Below are 13,544 nucleotides of genomic sequence, written 5' to 3' on the forward strand. Positions count from 1 at the left end.
TAAATATTCTTCTGACTGGAATGTCTAAATTTCTGCCCGTAAAATAAAACATCATTTGAGATGTTAGTGTAACAGGTTGACATGATATAGGGGCGTTACTCCATTCAGTAATGGCTGTTCAAGATGTGTGTCCCCGTGGGTGCTCCACTGTTAGCCTTACAAAGCAGTTTTCCTATTGGGCCACGCATGCGCAGGAAGCACCTTGCAGCGCTCCCACCCAAGCATCCGATACGCATGGCTTGACCCCTCCCTTCCAGTTCCTCGTCTACACCAGAGTTACTAAGACTCCAAGCAGACGGTAGTAAGGGAGGGTCGAGGAGCACCCACAGGAACTCACATCTCAAAGAACAGTCGTTACTGCACAAAGTGAGTAACTTCCCTTTCTTCTTCGAGTGATGTCCCCGTGGGTGATCCACTGTTGGTGACTGTAGAGCAGTATTCGACTTGCATGGAGGGAGTCGGAGTAATTGTTTAGCAGTAGTGGACAAAAATGCAATGGCCACCGCTGAATCAAATGCGAGTTATGGTAGCATCGCATAATGTTTGGTGAAAGTGTAGTCTCATGACCATGTGGCAATTTGAAAAATGTCTCTTAGAGGGAACACTGTTCAAGAAGGCCGTGAAGGCTGCTGTAGCACAAGTAGAATGCGCTCATGGTGGGTGCTGTAAGGGCCTATTGGCCAGAGTATGACATCTGACTATGTAGGTAGATATCCACTTTGAGATCTGCTGGGATGAAACAGGTGTACCTCTTGAGCATTCAGCAATAGAAATAAGTCATTGAGATTTACGAAAGGTTAGTGCTCTAAGAAGGCAGCCAATGTTTGATATCCAGTGTGTGCAGCATCGTGTCCTGTCATGGTGCATGGGGCTTTGGGAAAAAGATAGGTAACACGATGGGTTCATTCACATGGAATGCTGTACAGAATTTTAGCAGGAAGCCTGGGTGAGGTCTTAGTGTGACTCTGTCTTTTGTAAAGATAGTGTAGGAGGGCTCCACCGTAACAGCCCAAGCTCACTGACTCTCCTCACTGAGGTAATGGCTACTGGGAAGCAGACCTTCATAAAGAGGAAGGAAGTGCAACAGTGGCCAAAAGGTCTAAGGGGAGCCTGGTCAAGCAATGCAAAACAAGGTTCAAGTGCCACGACGGAAGTGGGGTCCTCCTATGAGGTGGGTATATATTCTGGAGACCCCCTAAGAAACCTTTTTGTGACAGAATAAGCAAATATGGAGAGTCCATTCACATGGGTGTGGAAAACTGTTATTGCCTAAAGGTGGACTCTTGAAGAAGAAAGTGACAGTCCGGATGTCTAGAACTGTAGTATGTAGTCCAGAATGATGTTCAGTGGAGACATGCGAGGGACTATCAGCAATCTCTGGCACCACTGGAAGAAATGTGCCCATTTTCTGAAGTCTTTCATGTGGAAGGTCTCCTGATGTGGAGAACATCTTTCACTTGTTGATAACATTGGGCCTCTAATTCCCTGAACCACACTTGAAGATGAAAAGTATGCAGCTGGGAATGCAGTATCATCCCACGATTCTGGGAGAGATGGGAGACAATGGTAGGGAGATTTGGAAACCAGGTCTGGCACAACCAAAATGTAGCTATTAGAATAACGCGAGCCTTGTCTGTGCAGATCTTGTGTAGCACTCTGAGAATAAATGGTACGGGGGAAAGGCGTAATGTTATGGGGTCCTCCATTGGATTAGGAACACACCCCTGAGGGAGCATTTGCCAAGTCCTGCTTGGGAGAAGAATTGGAGGCATTTGGTATTCTAGGGACAAGCAAAGAGGTCTATGGGTGGTCAACCCCATCGGGAGAAAATGGAGTGCATGAATTCCCAATGCAGCTCCAATTTGTGGTCCGCGTAACAGATGCAGCTCAAAGAGTCCACAGTGATGTTGCTGGTCCCAGGTAGGTACCTGGTAGTGGATACACCAATTCCACAAGTGGATGGCCTCTGCACATAGGGAGCGGGAGCGGAAGCCGCTTTACCTGTTTATGTAAAACATTGTAGAAATATTGTCCGTGAGGATCTCACTGTGAGACTGGCAATTCTGGCAATGAAATGTGTGCAGGCATTTCTCACTGCTCTGAACTCCAGCAGATTGATGTGCAACGTCTCGTGCAGACACCATTTTCCTTGGACCACATGGATGTGCAGATGGGCATCCCAGCCCAGGAGGGATGCGTCCGTTGGAATTTGCACTGTGGAATGGGATTAATGGAAAGATACCACTGCCAGAAGATTGTCCACTGACATCCACCAGAATAGAGATAGGAGAACATCTCCTATCTCCTATGGTAATTCTCTTGTGTAGACAATGGTGGGATGCCGTGCAGATGAATGCTATCCAGAGTTGAAAGGATCAGAAACACAAACAGTCATGATGGACTATGTAAGCAGTTGCAGCCATATGGCCCATGAACCGGAGGCAGGTAAGTTATTGCGGTGGAAGGGCTCATGGATATCATACTTATGTGATCTTGTATAATTATGAACTGTTGTTAAGGTAGATATGCATCAAGGATGTTAAATTGCGGTTAACTGACTCGTCGAGTAGTCGATGGAAATTCCATTGACTACTCAACTAGTCGACAGGAACTTCCGCATTCCTCCTTGGCAACAGAGGAATGTGGAACTCTGCATGCAGCCCAGGGCCAGTGGGAAGTCCTGCTGACTTTGGGCTGCACACCGCGTGCCAGCTTTGAAATGCACAAGAGTCCCTAGCAGGAGCTCTTGTGTATTTCAAAGCTACAGTGTTGCATGGAGTCGGAGGACAGCAGGGGATTCAAGAGTTCCCCGCTGATCCCAGGGTCCATGCTACGCTGCCAATTTGAAATGTCACATGGAGATGGGGTCAGCTGGGGAGTCCCCAGCTGACCCTGGGCTCGACAGCAACACTTTGAAACCCCACCTCAGGGATCAGCTGTGCGGTGCTGCCCTTTTAACGCCGCCTCCGGATTTCCAAGGGGCAGCCCTGCATAGCTGACTCCAGGGTCAGTTGTGTGGGGCTGCCCCTTTGAAGTACCCTCTTTTGCTGTCTCTAACTTCTGAGAAAATTCCTTGGGTACTCATTCCATGGCTCCAAGTACCAGGAGACGATCAATCTCTTGTTTTAGAAGATTCTTGTGAGACGGGTCCCTGGAGAGGAATTAGGTAGGGTGTGGGGAGTAGAGGTAAAGGGGATAACGTATCTTGTACAGATTATCTCCAGCACCCAGCCCGTCCAATGTAATGGATTCCCAGTGTGTTATGCAGGGACACAGATGGTGGATAAAAAGATGGCACTGCTGTGTTGGCACTGAATCATGAGGTCGTGCAGACCCTCAATCACACTCTCAAACCTTCTGCTTTGAGGTCTTAGTGGTAGAGGGGCGACCCTGGTTGGAGTGCCTCCTCTGTGCATACTGTCTTGGTTGGGTATCTTCATATGGTGTCTGTGGTGGCCGATTTTATTGGCTATATCTATTGCAGTTATATGGGGCGTATTGCTTGTACCAATAAGATGTAGCATGCATGCCAAGGGTAAGGAGCGTGGTTTTTTAATCTTTGCTGCTGTGCAGTACTTCATGTGTCTTAGCTGCAAATAATTTTTGTTTGTCAAATGGGAGGTCCTCCACTTTGGTCTGAAGCTCACAGGGAACACCTGAGGCCTGTAACCAGGATGCCCTCCGCATGATCACCGCTGTGGCCGTTGCCCTAGCTGCAGTATTGGCAACATCCAACGCCGTTTTTAGGGTGGTACGGGCAATTGTATGGCCCTCATGGACTATTGCCTTTAGAATAGGTCTCTCAAATTCAGGGAGTTGTTCAATGAGGTCCCCCAGTTTTGAATAGTTATCAAAATCACAATTCACCAAAAGGCCAGAGCAATTCACAATTCTCAATTGCAGTGTGGAGGAAGAGTAAATCTTTCTGCCAAAGAGATCTAACTTCTTGTGGCCTTTGTCTTAGTTACCTGTCCTATATTGTGGTAGTTTAGATCTATGCTGGGCTGACTCTACAGCCAAGGAATTTGGTTAGGGGTGTATGATTAAAATCCCATGTCTTTCGGGGGAAGGTGGAGCTGAGGGGGGGCACAAAGTATTTCCTATCTGCCCTTTAGCATGTGCCATAGTTCATCTGATGTCTCCACAAGTGCCTCATCTCTGGGAAAGGCAATCTTCCCCTGCAACATAGCATATCAATTCTTCAACAAGCAATGCTGTTTTTCTTGCACTTCTTGAAGTGGAACTTATTGGCTCGCTGCCACTCTTTTGAACAGCTCTTGAAATTGTTTAAGATTGCATGTTGGTCATGTTTCTGATGATATGACCACATCATCTGGCAGCAAAGAAGAGTTATTTGTTGGAGACATGCCAGGTGCATGAGAATCTGGGTTCCTGTCATCTATCTGTCCCTCCTCCGAGTCTTGGGGAGGGGGAAGGGATCAGGTTGGAGGCAAACATCATTTTGCTGGTATACAGTGGGTCAAAGACCACTGTGTATGTGTCCCCATGTTCCCACTGCAATGGGTAAGATGGAGGGGGATACGCCCAGCATGGGTATCAGGAGGGCTGATGAGGTCTGACTCTGTAATAGTGTGACCGTGACTTTGGCGGTGATGAGTGCTGCAATAAGAATGCACTTATTGGTCATCATCAGGTTAAAGACTTGTTGAGAGAGTACCGGGGATCTAGTTATGCGAGGAGAGCTGAGGACTGGAGATACTGCAGGTGATAGACTTGTAAAGGCAGGGTGCAAGTGATGATCTTTGTCCTGGTTGTCAAGTGGCCTCCCTGCTGTTGCCCATATCAATTGCATCTGTATCTAGTGCCGGCTAGCTGGAGCTAAGAGAAGCAGCATTGAAGCCAGTGCTGCTTTATCTGAACATGCTGCTTTTGCCCGTGGCGCTGCGTTCTTATGCAGCACCACAAGTGTGGAGCGCCTCTGGACTTCTGCCAGCACCAAGGAAGCGCGCACTAGTGTCAGTGCTACTATGTGAGCTCTACCCGCTGTTCTCATAGCAGGGGTCTCCAAGGTGCCTACTCTCTTCTCCCCTGCTGACTCTCAGGGTGTGTCTAGACTACCTAGTTTTGTCGACAAAAGTGAACTTTTGTCGACAAAACTATACCAGCGTCTACACTACCGCTGAGTTCTGTAGACATAACGTCGACAGAACTCAGCAGTTTTGTCGATGCTGGTATACCTCATTTTACGAGGCATAACACCTTCTGTCGACAGAAGGTGTTATTGCCTGTAACACTGCGTCCAGACTACGGAGTTCTGTCGACAAAGCAGCTTGCTTTGTCGACAGAACTCAATGTGTCTGGACGCTCTTTGTCGACGGAAGTTTTGTCGACAGTATCTGTCGACAAAACTTCCATCGACAAAACGCGGTAGTCTAGACGTACCCTCAGGAAGGAGGAAGAGAGTGTGTTGGAAAAGCTTTTTAGAAGCTTTTCTGAGGAGAGGGGAAGTGGCTCTTTTCTTTGGTGAGCCTTTCTGTGATCAGGAGGCGTTTTGTGTCTCAACAGGCTACGTTGCCTTGCTGAATAATATCAGTATGAGGCGGAATTCTCTATCCTTTCTGGCGTTCGCCATCAGGCTGTAGCAATGATCACACTTCTGTGGGATGTGGGTTTCCCCCAAGCAGCAAATGCATAGGGAATGGCCATCAGATACTGGCATGGGCTCCTGGCACTCAATCATATTTCTTGAAGCCTGAAGAGCCAGACATATTGATTCGTCTGCAGTGTTACTTCTCTCTCTCTCTCTCTCTTTTTTTTTTTTTTTTTTTTTAAAAAGAGGGGAGAACCGGGAAGGAGCCCTGGTCATGCTGCCCCTAAGTGGCCAAAACCCACATTCAAATCCTCTGAGAGGAAGAAAAGTTTTTTGGGTTTTTTAAAAGGAGATAAAATTGAGCGAGGGAAACTAATTTACAAGAATTTCTAACACTAACACTATAAAAGTAACTGTCAAACACTAAAATACTGAGGTACACAGTCATAGAGCATGTTGAAGCTCCATCAGCAGCTGAGGGTGGTTGAAGAGGAACTGAAAGTGAGGGGTTGGGCTGAGCATGTCAGATGCTCGGGCAGGAGCACCACAAAATGCCTCCTGCACATGCGTGGCCCAATCAGGGAAACTGCTTTTCAAGGCTCCAATCTGCAGCTCCAGGCAACCCATCACCAACAGTGGGAGCACCCATGGAGACATCACTCGAACTGAAAAATACCCTTTTTAATAGGAAATCAATGTTTTGATACTTCAAGGTGGACCTGGGATCTTTTCCTTTCTTATTACCCCAAGTAAAAATCCCAGATCTAGACCTTCTAAAGGGAGTTCTTCCATTCTCTGTTTGAGGATACCAAATTAGTTAAATAAATTAACAACCATAGCTACAAACACTGACTTCTGGCCTCAGTTGTCTCCTTTACATTGTATAACAAATAGTACTGCTGTAGATTAAAATTAAAATAGGTAACGTGAGTGATATTTTTTCACTTTGACAAAATATGACACTTATTAGGTCAGCATCCTTCATCTAAGTTTCTAAAGCATGTTTGACAATCTGAAAGTATAAGGCAGGCAACCATTACTTTCTCCCTTCTATCAGATCTGGCAAAATCTGTCAGATCTGTTTTCTAGAAACTCGTTTTTCTCTAAAACTTCCTTAGCACTATCATTCTTAATTTAGAATAACTAGCCCTAATTAGGGGAAGAAAAACTGTCTGACAGTTAGAAGAAAGCATCTGATTTGTTATTCCAGCACTGACTGCTTCTCTGAAGCCAGCTGATCAGAAAGACTGAAAAAGCATAAGACAAGGCTGTCAGGAGAAGAAAGCTCTTGGCTGCTGAAATTCACATGTGAAAAGGTGAAACCCCAATGCAAATGAGTATCTTAGGAACTAGCCCAACAAAGCCTGAGTGACTCTGGCTTGGTTTACCCCAGGGGTTCTCAATCTTTCTGAGTCCTCCCTGCTCCAAACATGCTATAAATTCTCTACAGCCTATTTTTGCCAGAAAAACTGGTTTTCTGCACATTCCCATGCAGTGGAGCTTTGGCTTTCTGCTATGGTTTGCTGTTTGGAGGACCCCCTGAAACATGCTCACAGCCTGCTAGGGAGGCCTGGACCCCTGGTTGAGAACAACTAGTCCATACTATAGTTAGGTTGCAGTGAGGCATCTTCTGTCAACCTAATTAGAGTCTCTATAGTACACTACAGCTTTGTCCCACTGAGGTAGATGCCCTACTTCACTAACGTAACTCCACCTCCACAAGAGGCATAGCGCTTACAAACACGGTTAAATATCAGTTAATTTACTAGTCGATGGAATTTCCATCAACTAGTCGATAGGCACTTCCTCTTTCAAAATTTACAAGATACCAAGTGGGGACTCTTGTGCATTTCAAAATTGGAACTTGGCATGCAGCCCGAGCCAGCGGTAAGTCCCGCTGACTCCAGGCTCCACGCGCTTTGAAATGCACAAGAGCCGCGGAGTTTCAAAGGAGTAGCACTGCACAGCTGATCCCGATCTCGGTGTGACGCAGCTCCTTTGAAGTACCCCCCTCCTCCTCTTTTCGCTGCCTCTATCTGATAGAGGCAGCAAAGGGAGGGAGTGACTAGTCAACTCGACTATCCAATTGTCAACTAGTCCTTAAATCACAATAGTTAGGGTGAAGCCCTGGTCCACCCACTGGAAGCCCAGACACCTGTGGGGTAACTGGGCTCCTAGTGGGGAGCTGCCAGTGGAATTAAAAAACTGGGCTTTCAGCTCCCCACACGGCTGCTCTTCAATCAGTGGAAGCATTCCTGGTGAGGACATGCATCACCAATCCAACAAGGATAGCGTGAACATAGGTCACCACAATAATTATTAACTATAAGTCAACTTAATATACATCAACTTACATTTTTAGTGTAGACATATGAGTTGTTATATTCGATGCATATATTGATATTCTTTTGGGCCATCAAAAAACACCCTTATACAAACTCAACATGCTTCCAAGGTCTTAAAAACACACAAATCTGATGTGCTTACACTGACTAGCCAAAATTTTGCTATTTCTCTTTCTCGCCTCATAATTCAATACTCTGTGTTTTATCATGTCTTAAAATCTGCAGTATCCTGGTGCATGTGTTAAGCTTCATTTTTCAATGCACTATACTCTGGGGAGAATACTGCCCCACTCTACATTTGCAGAATTCATGTCCCAGGAAGACTGCTTTGCTTCCCCACAGGAAAATGACACTCTGACATGGAAGTTGCAAGAGTGCTCACACACCCCTCAAACAGCGTAGGTCAGGCCCGTGCAAAATACAGCCCGTGGGCAGGAATCGGCCTGTCAAGCCACTGGATTCAGCCACGGACTCAGCAGGGAGCTCCAGGCAGGTCCCCCTGCTTGCCCCACACAACACTCAGAAAAGTGGCTGCAGGGCTGTTTCTCTTTCAAAACTGCGATCCTGGGGGGCAGAAGGTTTCAGGTGCTGCCCCCGCCCCCAGCACAATTCCATTTGCCGGTTTATGGTCAGGAACTGACCAATGGGAGCTTCCAGTTTGAACAGCAGGCAGCACACAAACACCATGCCTCCCACCCCGGGTTATTTACACAAGCACATGGCCCTGCAGCCTGTGCAGGCGCAGGGCAGGCAGAGAAACATTTTAAGCTCTGCAAGCATTTAGCTCTGCAGGCAAGCAGGCAAGACTCTCCGCCAGGGCCTGCCTCTGGCACCCCAGCCTCTCCCTTCCCCAACCCTCCGCCCTTCCACTCAACATACCCAAAAACCCTCTGCCCCCTTCCTGCACCCATACACCCTCCCAGATCTGGCACCCCAATTCTCTGTCCCAGATCACAGTCCTTTCCTACCCTAGGTCATAAACCAAAACCCCACACCGCAACCCCCTGCTCTAGATCACAACTGTCTCCTTCACCCAAACGCCCTCCCAGACCCCACTCTCCCTCCTGTACCCTAGTACCTTACCCCAAGCTCCCTTCTGTACCCAACCTCCATCTCAGATCCTGCGCCTCCTCCATTAATATCATAGAAGAGTGCAGCACTCAACCACTTTCCAAAATCTTGGAGTCACCCCCCCGGTCAAAAATTATTGCCCATCCTTGGCGTAAGTGCTAATCTTGGGTATCTGGAAAAGGCAGTGGAGCATCAAACCTCTGTGTGAGGATGGGGCTATGTATGCTTCAGCTGGTGGTTCCTACCTTGCACTGGGCTCAACTGCTAGTCCCAGCTGGGCTATAAGAAGATAGGACTTCCACTTCCCCTGCAAAAAGCATCCTGGGTGGCATCAGACCTACACCCAGAAGCCTCTCCTGTCTGCAGGAACTTTCACACACCTCTACACCAATGTTCCCTCTAATTTTTTTCATCCATGTGTATAATACATTTTGTTATATGCATAAAGACATGTGGATGCTGCCAGCTCTGGGCGCTCTGCTAATCAGCTGGGCAGTATTTTAATCTTTCCTGGGTGGCCACCCAAGCACATAGCTTACAGGAAACAATGCTCTCCACCTGCTTCTTGACCACAATGCTCCTCAATCACAGATAAAGGAGCTGTTGTATAGGGAGCTGTCCCCCACCATCCACCAAACATCCACACTTCTTGACCCTCTCATCAAGTGTCACTCCCTTGTAAGAGCCTTTCCTGCACCCAGATAATCCCCTGCTGAACTCATGGCCCTACCCCAGCAAGCCCCACTCTCCTCCTGCACCATCCTGATGAGCCCCTATACACTTGCACCCCCTACTCCACCAGCCAAACTCCACCCTAAGCCGTCCCGTTGACCTCCCCCCGCTTAAGACCTTCTACCCTGCTGAGCTCCAAACACTTCATCTGGCACCCCCTGCAGAGTCTCATTATCCCTGCACTGAAAACCCTCACAACTAGCCACCATGCACCCCAAATTCCCCACAGACATACCCAGACCCCAACTAAGCCACACTCTCTCAGATTGCCCCACACAAAACCCCTTCAAATCCACACCTGAATACCCATTCACTAAGCACCTCCACCCTTGGATCCTCCCAGGCTCAGACTGCCAGTCCACACCCGATGCAGATGCACAGGCTCCTAGAGGGCTTCTGGCCACTGCACCATGTCAAGAGTCCCATGCAGCCTCACCACCAAGTCAGCATCTCAGGTGCAAGTGATTCCCACCTCTGCATAGCCAATGGCCTGTTCTTCCCACTGCCATGCTGAAGCCTCCATATATATTTATTGGCAAATAAATCTTGCAAAATGTAATCTGTGTTAAATTTTTATTTTCTGAAACAAAATTTCCTCAGGAGTAGCAGTATGACTGACGAAGTTTAATACACTTTGATATGTTTGATGCAGCAGGCAAAGGAAACAAAAGAAGAAAGTTCACAGGACTGGAAATTTCCGTGCATCCAATGAAAATTCCAATAATTAAAATTTTAAAATGTATGAAAATAGTGTTTATCATTGTCCATTAGAAGATTATCTTAACCTATAAGCACATTTGAACAAACAATCTTCATTTTAGTCATAGTTAACTTAAGACTCAAACTTTTCTTTATAGGCGCTGTCTTACCTGACTTGACAAATTTCCTGTATGCTTATGAACTCTAGAGTTTACAATCAGCCATAAGTAACTCTGTATCTAAACTACAATGGTGCTCCTGCTGATGTTAGTTACCCCCTATGATGACTTACCTCCACCTCAGAGATGTGTGGTACTTAGGCTGATGTAGTTAGAGCAACACAGTGTTCATATTGGCCCCACAACCCAAGCCATAAGTCCTGCTACTGACAGCATTGGCTGTTGGCCCTGCAGACGGGCGGGGGCTTCAGCTGCCAGTGCCACATGAAGTAGTAATGACTACGGCAGCTGTTTATCAACTTATCTTAGGCCAACTTAATTTTGTAGACAATACCTAATTTATCTGAGGCAGGGACTATAATTTGTTATGACATTGTGGCCTACCATCAGGGGATCTGCAATTTAAAAAAAAACCCACAATCAGCCTTTGAAAATAGGTCCAAATATATCTGTGGCATCCTTGTGGCCTCCTTTTTAGTGTACCAGTTTATAGGAATTTTACTGCTACTGAAAGTAGTGGATTACTGTTGTGTACCACTTATGTTATGTGACCAGTTCATCATGAAGCATTTCCATTATTTTTAGTCACATTTTGTCAAGGGTTTTAAAGGCCCTAGAACTCAAAGAACTCCTTTTCCATGTACTTTTTATGCTGTTAAGCTCTACAAAAAATATTTTAAACAAACACCCTTTGAATCTCCTTTTAATAACAGGAAACCCATCTGTTGGGACAACACAATGAATTGAGTCTGAAAGACCCCCCCCAAAGAAGTTTAAATGCAGTCTTATTTTCAGACAAGTGTTTAACATGTTGCAATTTAAAAAGTCAAATATAAAAAATACAACATGCATTAAGTTCTCTTTAGATTAAAAGTAATTCAATATCACTATTTGTAGAAAAAAGTTTTAAAGCTTTAGTTTTTCCTATTTCAGCTGTTAGCTTGCATCAGATTTTCAATCTCTTACTTACATCTTGGCTCAGAGCCATGAAACTCCTTTGTAGTTCTTTAGCAAATTCCAAGTTATTCGTGACTTCCTGGTACTTAGACACTGCATCCTTGAAAATAAATTAATTAATTAAACACTGATTACAAATAAGCAAGAGATATGCACTTCCAAGTGATAACTTTCTTCACAACACATTATCTTGCTCTAAAAGTAAGATAAGCATCTTTAAAACAGAAATGGGATTACAAGAAACCCTCATTCATGGGGGATACGTTGTTGAGATCACCATGAATGATGAAATCTGCGAAAATTATGGGCAGAAGGTGTATGACACAAAACAACCACATTTTCCATATAAAAAACAGCAGGGTGTGCAGACCGGCTCCGACCTGTCACCCCTTGCTGCTGCTTTTCATACACAAGCAGCAGCACCGGGTGGCAGCCGCCTCTGTCAGTGGCAAGCGCAGGCTCGCCCCAACCTCTGTCTCCATCCCACGGTGAGCATGGACCCACCACAGACAAAGGCTACACCGACATCCCACCTGCCACCCCACATGCTGCTGATACAGAGTCAGAGAGTGGGGGGAGAGGAGGAAGAAAAGAAGTGATTATAGCGGTCTGGAATAACGGATAAATCCAGGTTTATTGATTAATCAGTTACACAATATATACATTAACATCCCTAATCGAAACCCTCAGTTTTGGCCTCATCCCAAAGTCCAGAGGCTTTCCACAAAATAATCTAGCTTAGCCCTTAAAAGAGTTAATTTGGCCCTGGGGAGAAGCCCTGAGCCTTTCTACCCTTCACCCCCTGGAGCTGGAGTGCAAAGGGAACTCTGGCGCTTCCACACTGCAAGAGCTAGGTGTCTCGTGCTCTTTCCTTTGCTTCTTGCTTGTATGTGGTCCCCTACTGATTTTTCTGTTGGTCAGTGGCCCCCTACCCAATAAAAGTTGCCCATCCCTATGTTAAGCACTCAGCTTTTTGTATCTGATTTTTAATTCAACACATTTCTTTTTAAAAAATAAACTTGTTTAAAATTAAATGACCAACTACGTTAAGACTTACTTTAACTATGGACCTTTAAAATGTGATACAGATGTGCACTGCATTTTTAAATGGCATACATACGTACATCTACTTGAACACAACTCAAGGTTCAAAGGTTAATTCATTCAAAATTAAGAAACTGGAAAGCTGAAACCACTAAAACTTGTTTTCCTCTTCCAAATTATGAATCAAAACCAAGGGAGAAAAAGTTTTCAATGATTACACGTTTACACGGGGGCGGGCAGGCAGCCCCACAGTAACCAGTACAGGCAGTCCCCGACTTACGTCGGATCCGCACTTACGAATGGGGCTTTCTCGCCCCGGAGGTCGAGGTAGCGGATTGCTACCTGCGAGCTCCGGGGCGAGAAAGCCCCGTTCGTAAGCTGCTCCGGTGCCCCTGGTCTGCTGGAGACCGTCTCCAGCAGACCTGGGGCACCGGGCGGGTTCCCGCGCTTCTGAGACTTTGCCAGAGCAAAGCCTCAGAAGCGCGGGGAACCGCCGCTGCTGCCGCTTGAGACCCAGTGCCTGTGGTCTGCTGGGGACGGTCCCCAGCAGACCACAGGCACCGGGACTGAAGCCGCAGCCGCGGGGGGAGGGGTCCCACGCCTCTGAGACTTTGCCAGAGCAAAGCCTCAGAGGCGCGGCACCCCACTGCCGCTGCTGCTCTGCTCCCCGTGTCCCTGGTCTGCTGGGGGGGAGGGGCGCGGATAGTGTGCCCCCCCCCTTTCCCCAGCAGACCAGGCTTTTGTTTTGGACCCTGGATCAGAGCAGCTGGGGCGCTGCAGATTGGTCCTGCAGCACCCGCTCTGGGCACTACTGGACCAACCCGGCAGCACCCCAGCTGCTCTGCCCCAGGTCCTGATTCAGCCGCTGCTGGTCAGTTTCAGCAGTGGCTGAATCAGGACCCCTGGGGCAGAGCAGCTGGGGTGCTGCTGGGTTGGTCCAGTAGCGCTGAGGAGCGGTGCTACTGG

General features: G+C 47.0%; 1 protein-coding gene across 4 annotated transcripts in view; it reads right to left on the reverse strand.

Moving 5' to 3' along the window:
* CAPRIN1 (cell cycle associated protein 1) overlaps nucleotides 1-13,544 on the reverse strand; it is a 78,408-nt gene that overhangs the window by 40,216 nt on the left and 24,648 nt on the right. For all 4 annotated transcript variants that reach the window (XM_006127311.4, XM_089778571.1, XM_025186790.3 and 1 more), the window contains exon 4: nucleotides 11,548-11,634. In XM_006127311.4, coding sequence (XP_006127373.1) covers nucleotides 11,548-11,634 — 87 coding nt within the window. The remainder of the gene's footprint in view (nucleotides 1-11,547; nucleotides 11,635-13,544) is intronic.

The sequence above is a fragment of the Pelodiscus sinensis genome, chromosome 5, assembly GCF_052426305.1.
Source record: "Pelodiscus sinensis isolate ZL-2025 chromosome 5, ASM5242630v1, whole genome shotgun sequence".
In the NCBI taxonomy this organism is placed as follows: Eukaryota; Metazoa; Chordata; order Testudines; family Trionychidae; genus Pelodiscus; species Pelodiscus sinensis.